Source organism: Larus michahellis, chromosome 2, assembly GCF_964199755.1.
Source record: "Larus michahellis chromosome 2, bLarMic1.1, whole genome shotgun sequence".
In the NCBI taxonomy this organism is placed as follows: domain Eukaryota; kingdom Metazoa; phylum Chordata; class Aves; order Charadriiformes; family Laridae; genus Larus; species Larus michahellis.
Genome location: NC_133897.1, coordinates 19981060 through 20001031, shown reverse-complemented (window position 1 = coordinate 20001031; position 19972 = coordinate 19981060). Strand labels below are relative to the sequence as shown.

At 38.5% G+C, this 19972-nt stretch overlaps 1 protein-coding gene across 4 annotated transcripts in view; it reads right to left on the bottom strand.

Annotated features, from left to right (window-relative positions):
- Positions 1-19972, bottom strand: part of ARHGAP21 (Rho GTPase activating protein 21) — a 127346-nt gene continuing 107374 nt past the window's right edge. For all 4 annotated transcript variants that reach the window (XM_074574449.1, XM_074574447.1, XM_074574450.1 and 1 more), the window contains 17 exons: positions 16798-16956; positions 16537-16639; positions 16407-16443; positions 15730-15855; positions 14425-14709; positions 13305-13369; positions 13074-13222; positions 11384-11526; positions 11134-11289; positions 10948-11026; positions 10397-10470; positions 10222-10311; positions 8125-8250; positions 7886-7927; positions 7448-7553; positions 5629-5660; positions 1-2568 (listed from right to left, as the gene is read on the bottom strand). In XM_074574449.1, the coding sequence (XP_074430550.1) occupies positions 835-2568; positions 5629-5660; positions 7448-7553; positions 7886-7927; positions 8125-8250; positions 10222-10311; positions 10397-10470; positions 10948-11026; positions 11134-11289; positions 11384-11526; positions 13074-13222; positions 13305-13369; positions 14425-14709; positions 15730-15855; positions 16407-16443; positions 16537-16639; positions 16798-16956 (3506 nt within the window). In that variant the 3' untranslated portion in view covers positions 1-834. The remainder of the gene's footprint in view (positions 2569-5628; positions 5661-7447; positions 7554-7885; positions 7928-8124; positions 8251-10221; positions 10312-10396; positions 10471-10947; positions 11027-11133; positions 11290-11383; positions 11527-13073; positions 13223-13304; positions 13370-14424; positions 14710-15729; positions 15856-16406; positions 16444-16536; positions 16640-16797; positions 16957-19972) is intronic.

Sequence of the window (19972 nt, the reverse complement as noted above, 5' to 3'; positions counted from 1 at the left end):
TCACCAAAACAATTTTATTTCCAGTGTTTAAGTGGGTATGCACACAGGCATGATACAGGTTTGGATTCATTAGGTCTTCATGCAGAATTATATTCTCAATAAAAGAAACCAGTTCCATCCAGTATCCACTATCTACACGCCTATGTTACAACATTTATATCAAATCTGGTATCTGAAGAAAAGATACACATGTAATATGTACATTTAAGTTACTTATTTTACAGAAAGATTAAAAATTCAAGTCACATAAAACTCAAAATCTGTATTAAAATTGGAAATATAAAACTCCAATATTTACTGGAATGCCTAAGGAATGGAAGCTCTGTAGCCACCTGTGTTAACATTTGTAAAATGTAATGAAACTCGTTAACAGTAAAATGCATTCATTTGTTTGTAATAAGTTTCTCTAATTTAACAATATGGCACCCTAACAAACCAAATGAATTTATGATGAGGCACTTGTTAGTGACTAAACCAAAAGAACAATTTTTTCTGCATACTAATGCCAGGCCAACTCTCAGTCAGAAAACCATGTATACACTACACAGCGTGTTGCATCAGATGCTTTGTTCAACATTTGTATGCAGCCATCAAATATACTTTTTCTTAAAATATATATATACTTTAACTTTAGTGTTCTTCTGGCTGTGGTAATGCACTGTGAAGACGTTCCACAGAGCATATTGATGAAACCAGCCCAAATGAAGGCTGCATAACAACAACAGTACAGGAAAATATATATATATATATATATGTACACACACACATACACACAGTTACTGGGAAGTGTAACAGTAAGTTAATGAATTGCTGTAGTGGACATATCTCCCCATTTCAAAGATACTGGTAGAAGCGAGATCTAACCACTTGGGTCCCAGACAGTTTATGAGGATGGGCATCAACTGCTGGGCTGAAGTTGTTTTTGTTCATATTCTGATAATTTTCACCATTTACCTGGTCTGGTGGCTGAAATGGTCCCGAAGGTGGTGTTCTATTAATTAAAGTCAAGCTGCTGGAAGAACTGCCTTCATCTGCCTGCACCTCTGCAGATAAAGGCAGATCTGCCTTGGATACATCTGCTAAGCTAGTGTTCTCAAGTCTGGGCTTTCCAGTTTCACCCGTATTAAGGTCAGTTGTGCTAGTGCGTAAACGTTCTCGTGCAAGCCAGTCTGAGATCGAGAGGTCCTGCGCCGGACACTTTGGCTTCAACCGATTCACAGCTGAAAGCTCAGATTCTCTCTCCCTACTTTGACTCGGCTCTTGAGCTTTCCAAGCATTCAGGACACTTATTTCAGCGAAATCCCTCTGGCCTCCAAGCGTATGCCTTCGCCTGATATTTTTCCTCTTTGCGGTCTCCACAGAGTTAGCTTTTTGATTCCCAACTCCAAACATGTCATCTGCAGACGATCTGAGTCGCAGCTTTAACCTATCTGTAATTTTAAGTCTCCAGGTAGGTTCTTGTTTGTCAGTCTCGCTTCTGGCTGATGTAGCTAAACTGCTCGTCGATCTTCCTTTTTTCATTATGTCAAACATTTTGGTCACAGCAGGCAAGTCCTTCTCGCTCTTCGCATCCCCTGAACCCTCACTGTCTGTTTTGTGCCGTGCAGACTTTCTCCTAGACAGCGTATCACATTCTATTAGTTTGTGTGAGCTAAAAAGCCTGCGACTCTCTAACTTTGGTGTTGAACTTCCCTCAGTACAACTTACTTCGCTTTCTTCAGAGTTCCTCCGACTGGTCTTTACCACGTCTGAAACCTTCCCCTTGGACAGCCTTTCAGCAGCTGCGTTGGTGGCAAAGACAGGGAAGTCACTCTCACTGTCTGTCTCCATAGGACGCCCTTCGCTGATCAATTCACTTCTTTCATCATCGGCATCTTCTCCCTTGCTTTCCGTCACTGACTGCACCTCAGGGCTCAGCATACTGGCATCTAAGCCAGTCAGGTACATCGTAGATGAAGTAGTTGAATAATCTGAGGTGATGGAACTGACATCAGCTGCTAAAAACTCACTGTGTTTAATTTCAGGGCTGGCTACTTTTTTGCATGAGTATTTGTGCTGGGAAGCCTGGGAGGAAGTGCTCAGCATAGTGCCAGAGTCAGACACTGTCTCCTCAACCTGGGAAGAAGATTGCGAAATAGGCATTTTTGGGTTATTCTTCTGTGTGGTTTGCAGACATCTGAGATTCGGTGATTTTGTACATTTTTCATGGTAAGGCAGTGAAGGTTCCTCTGACAGGACACTCTCTTTCTTTAATGACTTCTTTTCATCCTTTACAACATTCACATCTTTTTTACTGCTGTTCTCTCTTTCCTTCAGGACAAACATCCTCTGTTTTCTCCCTGCGTCTCTCTCTCTCTCATATTCCCCTTTAGCTATGTCCTCTTTTGTTGTGTCACCACGAGATTGTTCTGCAAGCTCCTTCTTGAAAAACACATTATCCAACTCATCCTCTGAGCTGCTTGGTTGTGGTTTCTCTTTTGTTTTTTTCCGCTTGCGACTAGCTGCTGCAAAAATGGAGGACACAAGCAGTTCCTTGCTATACTGATCCTTTCCAGAACCCCAAGAACCCTGTTTAAAAAGAAAAGGGAGAGCGCATGATCAGAAATCACAAAGAAACATTCGTTAGCCTGAGACTTTGTAAAAACACATCCTAAACTTCACAGCAGAAAGTCTGTCTTTATTCAGGAAACATTTCCAAGCTTTTTCTGTAGTCTACATGACATTGCCCAAGAAGTCAATTTTCATCCTGAGAATTCTGCTTTTTATCTGAATCCCTTCAACTTGACAAAGACTAGTTTGTATATACACCTATTCAGCTTTCAATTGACTTATAAAGCAGGCTCCGTTACACCAAGACAACCTTTTCAAGACTGGTTTGCAACAGAAACTGCTTCACGGACGAGGTACGAGTGTGGTTTAAATCTCCTTTCAAGGTCTCACCTATGTGAAAAGGCTAACTTCCTAAACTATTTTTCAGTTGATCTATTACCTTTCAGATTGAGTTTTTAAATTGAATCAATAAAATGAAAGCCTAGTTTACGCACAAGTATAGAAAATTAACAGAAATAACTTCTTCCTGATTTTTGAGGATTTTCAGTACACTGACAGCATTACTACCTGGCCACTTCAAAGCTACGTACCCTTCCTAGTTACTGCCCCACAGCTACCTTTAGAAGAAGTGGAAGGTTTAGGGCAGGTACCAGCCTGTCTCTGACTGCTGAGCAGCGCGGTTTGCACACTGCAGACACTTGGGAGAAGAATACAGCAACAGTATCTACTCAGAAGGGCAGCTGCTTGCATTGGAGGCCTTTAACATAGTGGGACTGAAATTTGACATCTGTCTAAGGCTCAACAAGAGCAGTTTAGGTGTCCGCTACCTGAACCTAAGCCCACGTTCAGATGTCTAGCCCCTCTTTCTGACCCAAGGGAAGGAAAACTCAGACGAGCATGATGGGCTACGCTCAAAAAGTCTTAGAAACCCCAATTGTTTGTTACTATGCAGAGAGGGAGAGGGAAAGTAGGGAGGGAAGAGCCACCTACCATCATGGTAGCATTTTAACAAAAAAAGCTGGGACATCATTACTGAAAGGACCATCTAGTGATTCCAGATACCTAGGTAAGAGAGTAAGCTTAAAGAAAAAGGGAGAGCTAACGCACACTAGTCATCATCTAACTTCTCAGCTGTTGACCAACAAGATGCTTCTCTGCTCCATAAGCACAGAATCACAGCATGGTAAACTACCAGAGGATGCCGACCACTGTGGCATAAATGCACTGACCGTACAAAGCGAAGCACTGAACAGATACAGTGCATTTATTATTTCTGCTTGAACACTTTTTCTTGGTGCAAATTTCATTCCTATTCACTGTCTCCTCAGAAATTAAAGAGGTACTTGCAACGGTGAAAACTGGCGCTATATGACTTCACAAGCCAAGGTCAAACAGCCACACAATAATAGAGCAGCTATATTGACCATGACAGCCTCAATGAAGGTGCACTAACTTGTTTACATGAACATGGACAGGGAAGAGTTGGGAGAAACTTCTATTCAACCAACAGTAGCAAAAATATTTATGGTTATCCAGAGCCTTGTGCTGCATGACAAAGAATATCCCATGTTCTTGATGCAGAGCTCAGAGATAGGACAAGATGGGCAGCAGACGTGTTAAGTCTTGCTGAGAGCACCCATGGAAACAAGCATCTGAGAAGCTTGCATGATGACTACCTACAGCAACTGCTGGACTCCTGCACAACGACTGCCTACAGGCAGCATGGACAAAGAACCTTCTGGTCAGCGGGTGACACCTCTGAATCACTGTGCCAGCAGACAAGTGGCAATCAAAAACCAACTGGCAATGCACCACTGTGTGTTGGGGCCTACCATTTTCCAAGTGACCACAGCAATTCTTCTCACCACTCAAATGGTATTCTTGCATTACCTAGCGTCCCCACATAAAGGATGGGCGAGCTCTGTGCATTTTTTTCCATGGGTTGGCAACAGGCACATGTCCTTCTCGCCGAGAAGGATATCAAGCAATGCAGCCAGCTGGAGCTCCACTTGGAACATGTCTTGCAGCAAGCAGGGCGGGCTGAGCCGTAAGCAAGCTCCTGGCGCAGGCAATCTGCAGGCATCCCGCGCTGCTGCTCACAGGCCTGTGAGGGTGGCCCGACTGATGCTGCTGGTCTGTGCTGCTCGCGGGTGGCGTTCAGTGAGAAGCAACCCGCAAACAGCGCGCTGTCCTGGCAAGGGCAACGTGACAGGGTGTCCTGGAAGTTGGGCTTTTTCGAGGCAGTGGCTGAGGCAGCAAGCATCACAAAGCAGCTGGGCTGGCATCCCAGCAATGAACCAGGAGGATGGATTAAGTCACATTCTCAGCTCAAAGGGGGCATCAGTGATACACCTCGAACGCACACCAGCATAAAGCCGCATCACGCTACCACAGCTGACTGAGCTCTGCTGCCTGCTGCCGTATCGCGCGGTGCTGCAGACATCCCGTGTTAGTGACAACAGCCTAAGAGACCAAAAGATCTGTCCAGGGGTCAGAGGAGAACCCCGGCATTAAACTGAGTACGGAACTATTGGCCACGTCCCAGTGTTAATTTCTCCATCTACTAGGCTGTCCTCCCAAGCACAACAATATTTCCTAGGGAGATTTTGCATAGCAACCTTTAACCACAACTTTTGGCTTCCTATAAGAGAAGGAGCTATTACCTTCTGAGGAAGACAAGCCTAAATTCTACAAATAGTTTTCTCAGCAAAATAGGGAAACACAAACACTGCCTGTCAGTAAGCAGTATACCAACAATGACAGGGAACAAACTATATACATTTACCTCTACTAAATGAGATGCAAAAAGGAGGTAAGCGCTCACAACTGCAAGAGTTTGGAATAAAGCTGGTTGTGTGTGCAGCTGATGCTTTGGCAGTTAGAGCTAACTAACTTTAAAGGGATACTTCTCCAGTGTAACGCTTTAGAATTATTTGATAAGAGAACAGTATTACCACTTACTCAAAAATTCCTACGTAAGCTCTACAGTACACCTACATATAAGCATTATAATTAAGCAATCAAATATCCAACAGATTTCAGAAGCTTATAACTACGTAATTTCACAAAATGATTTACCTTAGATTTTGCTGAGTCACTAGTAGCTGAATCTGTAGAAAAATTAAAAAAACAAACACAATTCTGCTCAGTTCTGTGCGATTTTTTCATTGTTGCTACAGACAATGCTGGACTTATGGAAAAGGACAAGCACAGAACAAAATGTGAAGCAAATAAAAACCAGAACAGAGTGAATAGTCAGAGCTCACAAAGATGCAAGCTGCACCACAGAAAGCCACCGCCATGAAAGGATGCTGTGAATTGTAGGCAGAACCAGCTCAATGATAGGAATGGCAAAGGAGCCCTGTTCTTCTAAGTAAAAAACAGAAATACTAATGTTTATTCAATGTTTTAAGTATACAGCCCCTGCAAAACCGCAGCTGAGAGACCTTTCCAGGATCGTACTGCGTACTCTCCTGAGATTGAGGATACACAAAGCAAAATTGAATGTCTTAGTACTGTTGGCTGGCCTAGGTACAAATCATGGCTCATGTAGTCATATTCTTTTGGTGAGGTTTTAAAGGAATTGAGTCATATTTTGTGTGTAACACCCCAATTATACATCTCTCTCCACCTCTGACTATGTATAGGTAAAATTTTATTTTTAAATCAGCTAGATTTCAGCAGCTACCAGTTTTGAACTTCTCCATAACAAGCGCCATTATGAAATGAAAAATGGACACCATAGTTTTACTGTCTCGCAAAACCCAAGATTATACAATTACAAAGGGGGTAGGAAGGGGCTAGCACAATGACTAAAAAATATGAACTTGGCTGTGTTCCAGCTGTAGGGACTTCCTCGCTGGGACGAAAGAGCTGAGCCCCCTGCCACACCCCTTTTTGACACATGGCTAATGCTTTATGACTAGAAAGACTGGTAGACCATACCATGCTATTTCTCCTCAGGGTCTGCTTCAGAGATAACAAGAAACAGCAGAAAAACTTTTAAAAAGTAGCATTGATCTGTTTAAAATACTCTTAAAAGAAAATTTACAGCACAGATCAACTTCTTTTTTTTCTTTCTTTCCATTTACAAGAAACGGGGGTTTCTGCAGACAAGGCAGCTACAGTGTGGGCAACAGTCCTCCTTCTTCCTACAGTTCCAGCTGTCCATCAGTGACATCACAGAATCCACTAATGACATCACCGTGTGATAGACTCCTCCCACTTCGCCTGTTACAACATCAGTATAAAGTGGCTGTTTCAGTAAGTGCTGAACAACTCTTTGGAAACTGAAATAAAAGCTAGAGACGAAGGGATAACATTTGTGGGATACAACATGCTGGGTTAGTGCAATAGTATAGTGAAGGGAGGGGAGAAAAAGTCACCAAAAAAGAGCCTGCAATGCTTGTCCTTAGCCACAAAAGAGGATGGCATTTATAAACAGAAGGAAATCAGCTTTAGTATAGACATACTGCAACATACTTATAAAAGTGCCCACCGCTTCACAAGAAAACATAACTCAATTTTTTGCATTCCTAATGTTGTGAAGGAGCAACATTATAACACCAGTGAAGATCAGTCTTTCTGCCATCACAACAAACCACTTTACAGCAGCGTATCTGCTTCACCTCACGATGATGATTGCATGGGTTACTGTGAATAAATAAAATAGTACGTGCAAGCCCCATCTTTTTAATGATTATATTCCTGTTAGACAAAGTTTTCCAAATTATCTCATGCATGATTATCAACAACTCAAGTCTCTGAGAAGTGTTAATGATCTTTTGGAAGAGAAAAACAGTTTATTAGTAAAAAGAAATAGGAAGAGAGAGTTACAGTGGATTAACAGAGTAGGTTATTCTAGCCTACGGACTAACACCGTCCAGGCAAGAGTTACCTGATACGTCTCCAGGAGATACTCCCGTTCTTCCAATGTTGGTGAGTAAATGATCTATGTTTGGCACTGGCTGAGATTCTACAGTGTTTTCCTCCTGAACTGTTGTCTATAGTTAATAAACAAAGATCTCTTCATCATCGTTTCAACAAATAATTCATTACGATTCAATAGCATTTAGAAAATCGCATTATTCACCTGAGGACACGCTTTCCTCACGTGTTCTTATTTTCCCATTTTGCTTTATGCTTTTAAAACAAATGCATGGCTTTTTTTTTTTTTTAATTCATTACTGCAAGGACTGGAGAGATAAAAAGGTGCTTCTGAAGAGCAAACCACACATACAGTGATGTAGTAAGAAATATATAGACATTCTAAGGCAGCAGAAGCAGACTCTAAACTAAGATAATAGAACACAAATATTTATGACACAATACTTACAAGAGGTTCTTCAGCATCATCTTCTGTGAAAAACCAGTCATGCTACAATTTAAAATAAAAAAGGTGAAAACCCCACAGGAAACAAAACCCAAACGTGGAACAATCAAACACGGGCATTACTAAAAATGATACCCTGGAGTTTGACGGACAAATACCAGACCCGAAATGGCCCAATAAGAGAAAAGCTGGTCGATCTGCGTACGATCTTATTTTTTAAGTAATGAAATGCATCCACTTACTTTTTGGATGAGTGTTTCTACAATTTTATATTGGTCTGGCATGTGCGTAACCATGTGTGTCATGTTATCATCAGATGTCCTCACAAGTGTTGGACCAAATACTATTGCCAGGTTTCTTGGTTCCATCTAAGAAATGAAATATTTCCACATCATACATTTATAATGAGAAAATACAATACTATGGGCTAAGCACATTAATATAACACTATTAATATCCAAGAACCATTTTAAATGAGAACAAAAAAAAAAAGGTTTTAAAAAACACATTACTGACTCAGGTAGCATGTTACACTGCACTAAAACTCTCCTATACACAGCTGCAAAAAATGCATTCAACATTTCTGCAATTCAGAATTCAACCTTACCTAACCCATTGCAAGTAAATAGCTCCAAAAGCACAGAAAACTCAAGAACTCAGATACATTCTTTACCCTTTCAGGGGAATTTTTTTTTCTTCCCATAAAGACATTTTTTTTTGTTTAGGAACACTGGTGTTCTAAGAACTTATTTTTTTTTTTAGGAAAGGGCATTGGAGGTTTCTTCCTGAAAACGTTTACATGACACATGAAAAAATTAAGCTGGTAATCAAATACTGTATTATGTCTACTGACAAAGAGCTCATTCAATTTGCAGCTACTTTGGAGGAGGCAGCAGCAGCCAACATCATAGACCTAACACATCTATTCATGAGAAAAGAGTTATCCGATCATGTCACAACATTAATCATCCGCTTAATTTACTTTTAATATTATATCTCTGACAAGTAATTCCAAGAGAGTAGCAGCAGAAGACTTACCTTGTGTTTTTGCTTACTTCTCTGACTTACAGTTTATTCTTGTGACATAGAATAGACCAGTAACACATAGGAGGCAAGGTCCTTGGGCTTGCCAGAAGGAAGTTGTGAGCATGACACAAGCCCCTAACACTTACTTTGACTTGAACTGTGGCCTTTTACAAGTCATACAATTATAGTACCCACCTCACTCATCTAGCCCTGTATGTTCTATAATATTAACATTATTTAAACAACATTTACACAGCACACCAAAACCATACAAAAATAAATAAAGTTTTACTTTAGGCATTGCATTTAAAAATGACATTTACTATCATTTCCTTATAATGCCAGCTGTAACCCCACTAAAGGTTATAATTTGTTAAATATTTTTTATATACACACACATATTTTTCTTTCATATTTAACTAGAAGTTATTATTTGCAGAACTGATTTTGGAGCCTATCATATTCATTTGAATGTAGTAATTTCCTGATCTTTTAAAAGATTTAAGATTGGCCATAGGATCCTCTATATAGCATCAATCATATCAATTTTTTTTCCTGTACTCTGCACACTGGTAGCCAATTAACAAGCCACTATGTTACCTGCCCTGAGGTAAACATCCATAAGCACACCCATTTTGTGCACAGCATTCAGCTACCCCTCCCTGAGAGGTAAAAAAAAAAAGGGGATACTATTATTTGCATTTACTGTAGGATCATAGCATGCACAGAAGCACTTAATGCAAACTAACTCCCACCCCACAGGAATGATGAAAAGCTGTTCTTTGTGGTGGTCTAACACCCTGTAGTGAAGTACCATGTTCTACCTCATGAATTTTCTTTCTTAAAACCAGTCAAACCACCATCTATGGGGCCATGAAATATTCCAGGAATTACAGCAAGTCCTAGTCTTAAAAATTACTCAAGCATCCAGGAAGCCAGGCTTCACACAAAGCCGGTGCGACAGCCTCTGTCAACAGGTTCAATCAGGCCACACATTCACCTCTGCCCTGCCCAGACACACTCCTACTGGCATCTAGATGGGATTACATGAAATTCACAGACTCGGGATAAATTTAGGATATAAACAGTCATTCCCATAAGAATGAATACCAGTTTCAATAAACTCAATTCACACTAAACAGGTGCATATTTTGCAGGAGACCTTAGTCTAATGCAAAAATCTTCTCAGTATAGCAAAGGTCTTAATTTTATCTACGATAATAAATTATCACCTTAGTAGAAATAATCCTGCACAAAAACTGTACTTAATGAATGAAACAAACCAAAATAAATTATATTTTTGTTTCCGATACCTTGTTCTTTTCTGAGTTCTCTGCTACTGTCTTCAAGTGTGCAGAAAGAAACTTGAGTGTCTCGTAATGATGTTCAGGTAAATCATGAATCTGAAAGAAACAATCACTATTCAGAACATTAAATGTTTAATGCTGATTTTGTAGTGCACCTACAACACACCTGATTTTAGCTTACCAGTCTTTTCAGTGTTTTCAGACGTTCAACAGGATCTTCTTTTCTATTGGCATCTATAAAGTCTGCATATTTGTCTGTTAAAAAACCACAGAAATTAATCATATATATGTTTTTATATAAATACGTGTGTATATCTATGTATGTATACTTTGTATATAAGCCCTCACCCCTCAAGAAAACAGGTAACATATATATATTTATATGAATGACCTCCGGAAGTCACAAATTAGCCTATTACATTGTATATAACATAACAGTATGGCAGTAGGGAAAGAAACCAGCTTTCATAGAATATTGCAAGAGAAAAATTGCAAGTTTTACTCATTTTTTTTGCAAATTCATAATTGCTCCACCATCAGAGAAATTCTATTTACAGCTCTCATTTTTAAGCTCTATGATCATGACAACTCCCTGCTATTTGGGGAAGAAAGAGGGCATTTGTTACAGAGTTAGGATGGTTTCACTGGATTTTCTCTCAAATTACCTGAAAGATGTAAGACAACTGTTCAACAGTAACTTCTAAAGACAAAATCACAATGTAAACAACTTACCATTGGTAAAAAGTGGTTCTGGAAGCTTTCTAAAGAAGGATTTCAGCAAACTGCTTATCACATTCAAGTCTCGCCATTTCTAGACATTTAGAAGAAAAGGACAGACACACTTTATATCTCTATAATCACAACACAACCAAAAGTTTTTGTGACTTCAGCCTGGAAATAGTGTGATCGAAGACTTACATCATCATGAACATCAATGTCAGTCATTCCTTTGTTGAGCTCTTCCTGCATACTTGAGATGGCAGCATTATTTCCAGGAACTCTATAAATACCTGTGTACTCAAGACCTCTTTCTTCAACCAGTTTGCAGCATATATCAACAATCAGTGGAATATACTGAAGAAGAAGAAAAGTTATAAGTACATTTCAAAGTAATTCATACAAAAAGTATTTTAAAATCACAAAAAAAAGAAAAATTGTCCTTCCGTACTTTGTTGGTATGAGCTGGGGGGCAGTCATCTAGCCTAACACCAAACGTTCCCACAGCAGATGGCTTCTTTTCAAATGTCTTCCTCATAATGCTTGGAATGCCTTTTCTCCATGTTCCCTTGTCTTTTGGTGGGCTTGTCTCATCTTTTTGTTGTTAGTATAATGCAAACAAGGAAATAAAGAAGAAAAATAAGAACATTTAACTCACAAAAACTACTGTAAATACAGGTAACAGATTTGCAAAGATCAAATGATACCTACTGCATTTTTACTTCTTTTACTTTCCCAGCTTCCCACAACTCACTAAACATTAGTCTGTCTTAAACATACCTTCTACTTTTCTGTGATTCCAAATATACATTTGAACATACTCACACCCCAGATTTAGGAAAGCAAGTAGCTGGATGATACTGTGGGATTTCATCATTCTAGACTAAAGGTCTAAAATTACATTTTAGAAAATTAAAAACTAGATTTAGTAAGGCAAGATTAAGTCTCTGCCGAATCACAGTGCTGCACAAAATACCTGTGAAACTAGGCAGCCATGCTCACACTTGTGCAGACCTACTTACTCTTCCAAGAATTACCAGATTTTAGTCAGTCCTAAATCATTCCAAACAGGCCTCAAACACTTAAAGGTATTATCCATTAAAAAAATCAGATAGAGAGTTCAGTTGCTCTGTTTATCGCTCCTATACAATTCATGTAGCAAATTACAATTCCCATTTATCCTATACTGCAAGTTGCTAATGTAATAGTACTTCCTTCTTGTTCAAGTATTTCTGGAAACACTCTTTCAGCAGATTTAACATTTACTTAACATCTGTGATTTAGTTATATAATCTGTAGCACAGCAGGAGCAAAGGGTCGTTTGTTGATAACATAAAACAGAATTCACACACAGCTTAAATGCAAGGCTGAATTGTTCAGAAGTGGTTGACCAAAACTGATTGCTCAGCCAGTTGCCTGAATTCGTGTGCAACATCCTTACAGCCACAGTCTGATCAGAAATAGCACACATTCACACATTCTGGGGGGGGGGGGGGGGAGTAGCTTGTGACATTATTTGATGGAGTTCAGTTACTGATTTAAGTTTGCAGTGCCAGCTCTTTGGACTTTTTTAGAACTCAGTAGATGTTAATTTTGTTCTGGAAAAAATAATGGAGTTTCACTCCTGTACTGTATAATGATTAAGACCAAAAAAAAAAAAAGTTCTCTACTTCTGAAACGCTTCAGTGGAAAACTCTGGTTTCTTAACAGCATATTTAAAATATGAGTTTACTGTGTTATTTCCAAGTCAGCTGGAGACAGAAGTATGAATTACACACAAAATTACTTCCAAAGCTTGGCAAAATTTTGGTGACAAGAAGCATAACACCTGTATTTTACTGCCGTTAACACTACATGGAGCTGTAGGAAAAAAAACCTGAAACCCCCTTGAGAGGGGACTAGAATAAAAAGGTTCAGGGATCTGAGAAGACCTGAAGTATGTCTAAGATAACAGCTAAATAAAGCAGCTACAAGAAATGAGTGATTATAGCTGCAGCTTAAAAAAAAAAAAAAAAATCACTAAACTGGTTAATACCTGATTTGCATCTGTATATTCATGAGTTCAAAAAACCTGAATAGGCATCTCGATGGCCTCACACTGGAGCTATAAGGAACTAAAGAAATACACAAAACATACAGACCTTTAGTGAGAAGCTTCCTTTCAGACTCGTCCTTAGGAGAATGCGGACTCTGGGTCCTCTGTTCTGCCTTAGTTCCAAGCAGAGTCTGTCTGATACTTAGACTCTGGCGAGGTGTTTTGGGAGATGGCTCCGATTTGCTGCTTGAAGAACTGAAACAGGATATATTACTTCAGTAAAAAGACGCTAGATAAGAAGTCTACAAGAACTACTGGCAGCATATATTTCACCTACCTCATCATCGTACTGTATTCTTTAATCCTTCGACTAATTAGATCTCTACTAGTGACACCAGTATCCTATAAAACAAATTGAGATCTACTTTACAATCTTATAAGACTCTTCCCATCAGACCGCATATGAAAAATTATCATTTCAATACAGTGAAAAAACCCCCACAATATCTAAAAGGCAGTCCTTTACAACAATAAGGACAGAGCATTTAAAATCCCTGAGTAAAACTGAAGTGAGTAAATACAAATTAAATGCTGCTGTTTACACTTTTTTTTTCCAAAGCAATACAATCTGATGAAATACTGTTAAATTGAAAGTAAGTTTAAATAGAAAACATGCAAGTCAACACACCCTACTCTGAAAAATCCAATCCTATGTGCACAGAGTACTTATATAACTAACTACTACTACAGATACAGCTGAAACAGACACGAATTCAAATGTGCTTTATCCATCTGTCTAATAACTTTTATTAATCCATTTTCCTTTGGATAATTATTTCAGATCTGAGCAGATATGCTTGACCACAGACATAAAAATATTCCTTTGTTGCTCATCACTGAAACGAAAATGTGCTGAGGACAATATTGGTACAGATATGGGTATGTTATATATGACAGTATATGTTTGCCTTTTGTAATTAGCATTAATATTTAATTCATAGAAGCATCAACATTTAATCAGAGAAACAGGCATCCTTCAAAGTTTCACTTTTTAACTGCTGAGAAACCCATCACACTGTACCACCGCGCACACCACTTTGCAATGCAAGTCTGAAGACAGAACACAATGGTTTTAATACTGCAATTATCTTTTAAAAAAGACTAGGGATTTTTAAGAGATCAAGTTAATATAAAGTGTCTTTAGTCAAATCAGCAGCAACATTAATTCATTTATTTCAAAAGTCTGCTCATTATAACTCATTTTTTAAACTTAATTTAATTATTTACTCAGTTACCTTGACTTTCACCTCATTTTCTTGTATGTTCCTGCACACGTTTTGATCTATTTTTTAATGGCAAATTATTTCTTTTGTTCAAGTATTAATTACAAGAGAATAGAATCCATTTTTGATTAGAGACAAGAACTATTGCTTCTGCATTATATATGATATGATTACCTCATCATTTAAGTTGCTGTTGTCTTGTATTGCTTTAATCCATGCTAACATATTATCTCTGTCCTCAGCCTGAAATAGATACTCGCAGTCTGATGTGGTGAGTCTAAATACATTTTTTCTCTTGGTTTCACAGTATGAGATGTCTATCAAACAAGCATTGATGCTTATAGGTTGTTCTTCTTCAGATGGGGTGACTTGTTCCTTTTTATCCTTGTACAAATAAAGTGAATGACCTCGAAGAACAACATACAATTGCTTCCATGGCCGAATGCTCCCACCAACTCGCTGGAAAACACCAACAGATGTGTTAGTTTGCTTATTTGTTACACTGAATGTTTCCGGATTAAAAAACTAGCTCCAGAAGGTTTAAAAAGAAAGACTAACCACCTACCTACACCATTCTTAAGAATGGCCTGTGGAAAGATTACACAAAAGGACACTAATTGCTCTCAATGAGAGAAGTGGATTGTCAATAGCCTGCCCTCCCTTTAAGTGTGTGTTTGCATACGACAGTAGCAAGAAACAGAAAATGACCAGAATTTCACAGAGGCATTAAACAAATATAGTAAAAAATATTTAGTAGACTCTTGCCTGTGCCTTTTAAACTTCATTCAAGTCAGACTCACATTTACACACCACCGCAATTCCAGACTCACTATTTTCCTTAAGCCTTTAGTCTGTACCTTTGCAGAAGGCTAATCTGAACTCAACTCCACAACATTCACGAAAACTACAGCTTTTTTTTCCAAACTGCAGTTATCAAGGTATTGATTCTTCCTACTTAATTAGTCATTAGAAATAAGTTTACTTCACAGATGCTTTGAAATGTAAGAATTAGAATCATAGAATCATTCAGGTTGGAAAAGACCCTTAAGATCAGCGAGTCCAACCGTAAACCTAACACAGCTGAGCCCACCACTAAACCCTCAGCACCACATCTAAACATCTTTTAAATAATCCCCAGATATGGTCGGTCACACAACCACGTCCCTGGGTAGCCTGCTCCAATGCTTGACAACCCTTTCTGTGAAGAAATTGTTCCTAATATCCAATCTAAACCTCCCCTGGCGCAACTTGGGACCATTTCCTCTCATCCCATCAGTTCAGAAAGCAGGCTGTAAAAGAAGCTGAGGAAGTCACTGAAGTCAAAGGTCTAACAAGTCTAAAATTTTCTCCATCTTACTGATGTTCATACCCCAAAAATTCTAATTAAAAAAGTAAAACAGGAAAGCTCTAAATTTCTTATCTTAGGTTTACACCAGCTTATTATTTGTGCTAGGTTAAATAACTGAACATGACGGGTACCTTTCCCTTGTCTGTAACAAGCTGACGAAAATGGAGCCATCCTTCCTTGGAGGCATCACCAAAGACCTCTGAAGAAGAATCTTTTCGGGAACCAGAGTCTTCTGAAGATTTCTGGCTGTCTGGGACCTAAAGAAAATGTCACAGAAAGAACCCCACAGTGTACTTCTAAATACATTTCTCTACAATCCCTAAATGCAAGATGTTTCTCTCTTTAAAAGCTGACACCTCATTCAGCAAAAAAGCCCCTAAGAATACAAAAAAATACAATTGCTAAAGTTTCCATACAACAACAGTGACCTTACATATTGCAAGAATACTTTGAGAAACTGCAGGAGTCTTAGACTCCCATTAGTAAGTTTTTACAAAAGCATGCCATAGATATGCTTTGTTTACAGAAGCTGAGGAAAATGAAAAATCATGGATCATGTGGTGAGCCTAGGAAAAAAGAGACTATGTTTACTTACGTGATGCATACAGCACCAATTAGGGAAAAAAAAACACATTAGAATCAATTTAAATATCAATCAAAATCAAGAACAATTTCAGGAGTAGCAATTCCAATAAACTTAATATCTGTGTTTAAGGTATCACTTTGTAAAATTGAGTTGTGTAATTTGTACAACTTGCCACAGTACCATTTGTGATTCTTAGGAGTTGCTATATACATATATACATACCTTAATCCCCTTTAAACTAGACACATGCTTAATGGATCTGTTGGGAGAAAAACAAATGTTAAAATGAGATTTTGTACACTTAAAAAAAGAAATCTCCAAATTAACGGATTTTTTTTTTTTATGAACTTACGATTTTCCCTCTTCTCTGTAGTCATCCAGTCCTTCATCATATGACTTTGATCTCTCAGTTTTTGGAGCAGGCTGGCTATCCAGGACACTAGGCCGGATGGATTCTGCAAGCAAGTAGAAATTTTTGAGTATGTAAGCACCTGAATCACATTTTTGTAATTTATTTCCAGCAATAAAGAGTTTACAATTTTCAGTCTTGTTCCCCAGAGTGTAAAAGACAAAAAGTTGCATGAGGAAAAAAGAATATGAAATCAACACTCACCATGATCATGTGAAAGCTGTCGCCGAATTAAAGGGACTGGAGATGCGGGACTGGGAGGAACAGTTGTTATAGCTGGTGCTTGAGAAGCAGATGCAGAAATAACAGCAGAAGCAGGAATGTGTGCAATATCGTGGTCAATACTAGGACTAGTCGGTTCATCTACAAAGGTAATATATCACATATTAATATATTAGAGGCATTAATCAAATGCTCAAACTAACTAGCCATCTGAACTTCTCATTATTGGGGTATCAGATTAAGTATCTTAAACGTGAAATCTTTCAAACAAGCGTAAGGATCCTATTAATTCACAGTGTTAAATGCACACTTTTTTGTTTGGTTTTAAGAAAGAGAAGCCTGTTTTACTTTGTAAAAATGTTAACTGTATGTTAGAGATAAGGGCAAAGAACATCATACCCCATTATAGATTTTGCTGTGAGTGAATGAAACAGGAATTACTTGCTAAACTCTTGTAATGTTATTTTCAAGTAGACTATTTTTGTTTATGTGCGTAAGTGAAAGACAAACTTATTACATCAGGAAGTCTAAATTCAGACAGATAAGTACAATTTCCTACAATAAAATATGGGCATTCAGACTACCAAAACCACCATTTGGTTTAAACAAGTGTTTAAATAATAAAGCCAAGTTACAAGCAAACAAAAAAGCACTTTACATAGATTTCCAGTATCCAAACAACAGATTCCCCCCCCCGCCCCATCCTCCATACACTCAAAGAAAGAAGTATTCATATTTTTAAAAGATGGCACTACTACATACCAATTAGTTCTTCCACTAATTGTTCATACAAACGATTGCATGCCATACATGCCCAGCACCTCACAGTCTCAATAGCCACAAGGGTCATCATGAAAGAGTCCAAAAACCTTTAAGTATTTCTAATAGTTAACATGTTCCTTACAAGACGGAAGAAGCCAAAAGATGCACTTTCAATCATTCTGAGAAAAGAGCGGTAACATCTGCCAGAACACATTACTAGGACTAGAAAAATAATTCTACTTCGTGCTCCGGTAGAAGAAAGGATGGGAAAAAAAGAAAAATCAAGTCACAAGCAGGGGCTGAACTGTACTGCCATAATGAATATGAATGTATTCTAGGTGCTAAGAATTGTAATATGCAGAGCTACTGAAAAGCCTATTGAAATCAATGAACACTCACAGACAGAGGTTTATTCTTTGCTTTGTGTGAACACAACTGCGTGTGCTGCATTGTGCTCTTCCAACAGGCAGTAACAGTTCTGTTAAGGCAGCACTTGTACCATCAAAATTTGTCAATGTAGATTTAAAACAAGGCAATAAAACAAAGTACAGGAAGGTTTAGCAGTAACAGCCCTCTAAGTTGTCTGGAGTGGAAAATACAATAATTTTTGAAGTTATATGTTAAAAAATCATACCCCAAAAAAACCAGACACAAACTAGAAACATTAGTAAAAAGGGAAAGCAAGAGAACTCACAGCAAACCTGTGATGTTACAATTTAAATTTTTTTAAATTTTACTTGCATCCACAGCCATAAATTAGAAGCATTTACAGACCTCTTCTTTACAGCAACTGGGAGATAGGAGGAACCTCAGTTACACTTCCATTTCAAAACTACAACAGCTCACTGTCTTACTGCCTTTTTTCATTTGCTCAGCTTCCCTGCAGCAAACCCTGAGAGAAGAACGCTACCGTTGGCTAAGGAATGTAACCATTCACTGAACAATTAATTAGTTTATAGCACGCAAACTGGAACTGCTCAGCTTTAAGTTATTTATGTTACAGACTTATCTTAAAACGTCACAGTCTCTACTCCCAAAAGTGACAAAAATGCTAGTGCTTGAAATAAATCTGCACAAGCTGTGAATGAGAAGTGTTAGACACCACTATGTGATCTCCCACAACACTTGAATCCAAGAATTCAGCTGAGGAAAAACAGTTTTTAAGTCCTTGAAAGCAACAATAATTATTCAAATTATTATTACTTCACAGTGGATCTAATCCCCAGATGAATCTAAATTAAAGTGGTTTTTGAAATAGGCAAGCTTTAAAGAAATTGCAAATGACATTGGTACAGCAAGGAAATAACTCTGTTCAATCCCTGAAGAGGTTGAAGGTCAGCTAATGGCAAGCTTTTACATAACGTAAAGTGATTATAGAGCAAACCATGATGTACGCCGTATGAGTTACTGCCTACTGATTTAATGCACTGGCAAACTCCAACGCTGCTGTCCAATAAAACACACAATCCAGACAACTATATCTATCCCTTATATTTTGACTTTCCTCTTTAGTGCTTGTAAACATTTGTCTCCCTTTTCAGTCTCCTTGATTAATGGGTGTATTTGCACCCCAAAACTCCCCACGCTGTGCGCGAAAGGATGTGTTCAACCCACCAATCAATGAAAACCACTGTCTCTGAAACGCAGTGAAGCATACAGAACAAACAAGCCAGGGAAGAAGCCACACGAAATAATTCTCTTTCAGTTTGTTGTCTCACGGATTACCGGTGTCCCTTTAAATACTAGTAACAAAAGGGTCAAAGACTCCAGGACTACTTAAGGTTTTACTTTTCATTTGAGAAAAGGATACGAATCCAATTTGTTCGGCACTATTGTTTATGAAGCGACCCAAGAGACCGGCCATCGGAAAATAAGGCAGCACAGTGACAGAGCACCTCCGGCAAAGGGGAAGATGCCGCTTGTCACCTCTGTTTGAACATGAGCATGCAACTGGTCAGCACTGCAACTAGTGATTTTCAGGAAAAGCCTTTCAGTGCAAACACATTTATAGGGGGTAAGACACTAAAAACTTGTAATAAACAGGCAACATAGCTACTGGTACAGGCAACCTGCATTAACTGATTTGGTAGCTAAAGCGGAGAGGAATTCATTATCAAAGTACATTTCTATTGCAGTGCAGATGGAGATCAAGGACCTAACAAAGAGAAGGAGCATCTGTACACAATGTAAGTGGACTGGAAAAATATTAACTTTCTGACTCTGCAAAGACACAAATTTACACTGAATGGGCTCAGTGGCAGAACTAGAGATTTCAAAACTGAGGATTACACGGGTGAGAAAGCACGACAAAGAGGACGTGCTATCCCCACTCTGTGGATGAAGAACTAAGGAACAAGCATTAACCAATTTTCCAAAGATTCAGAGAAATTAATAC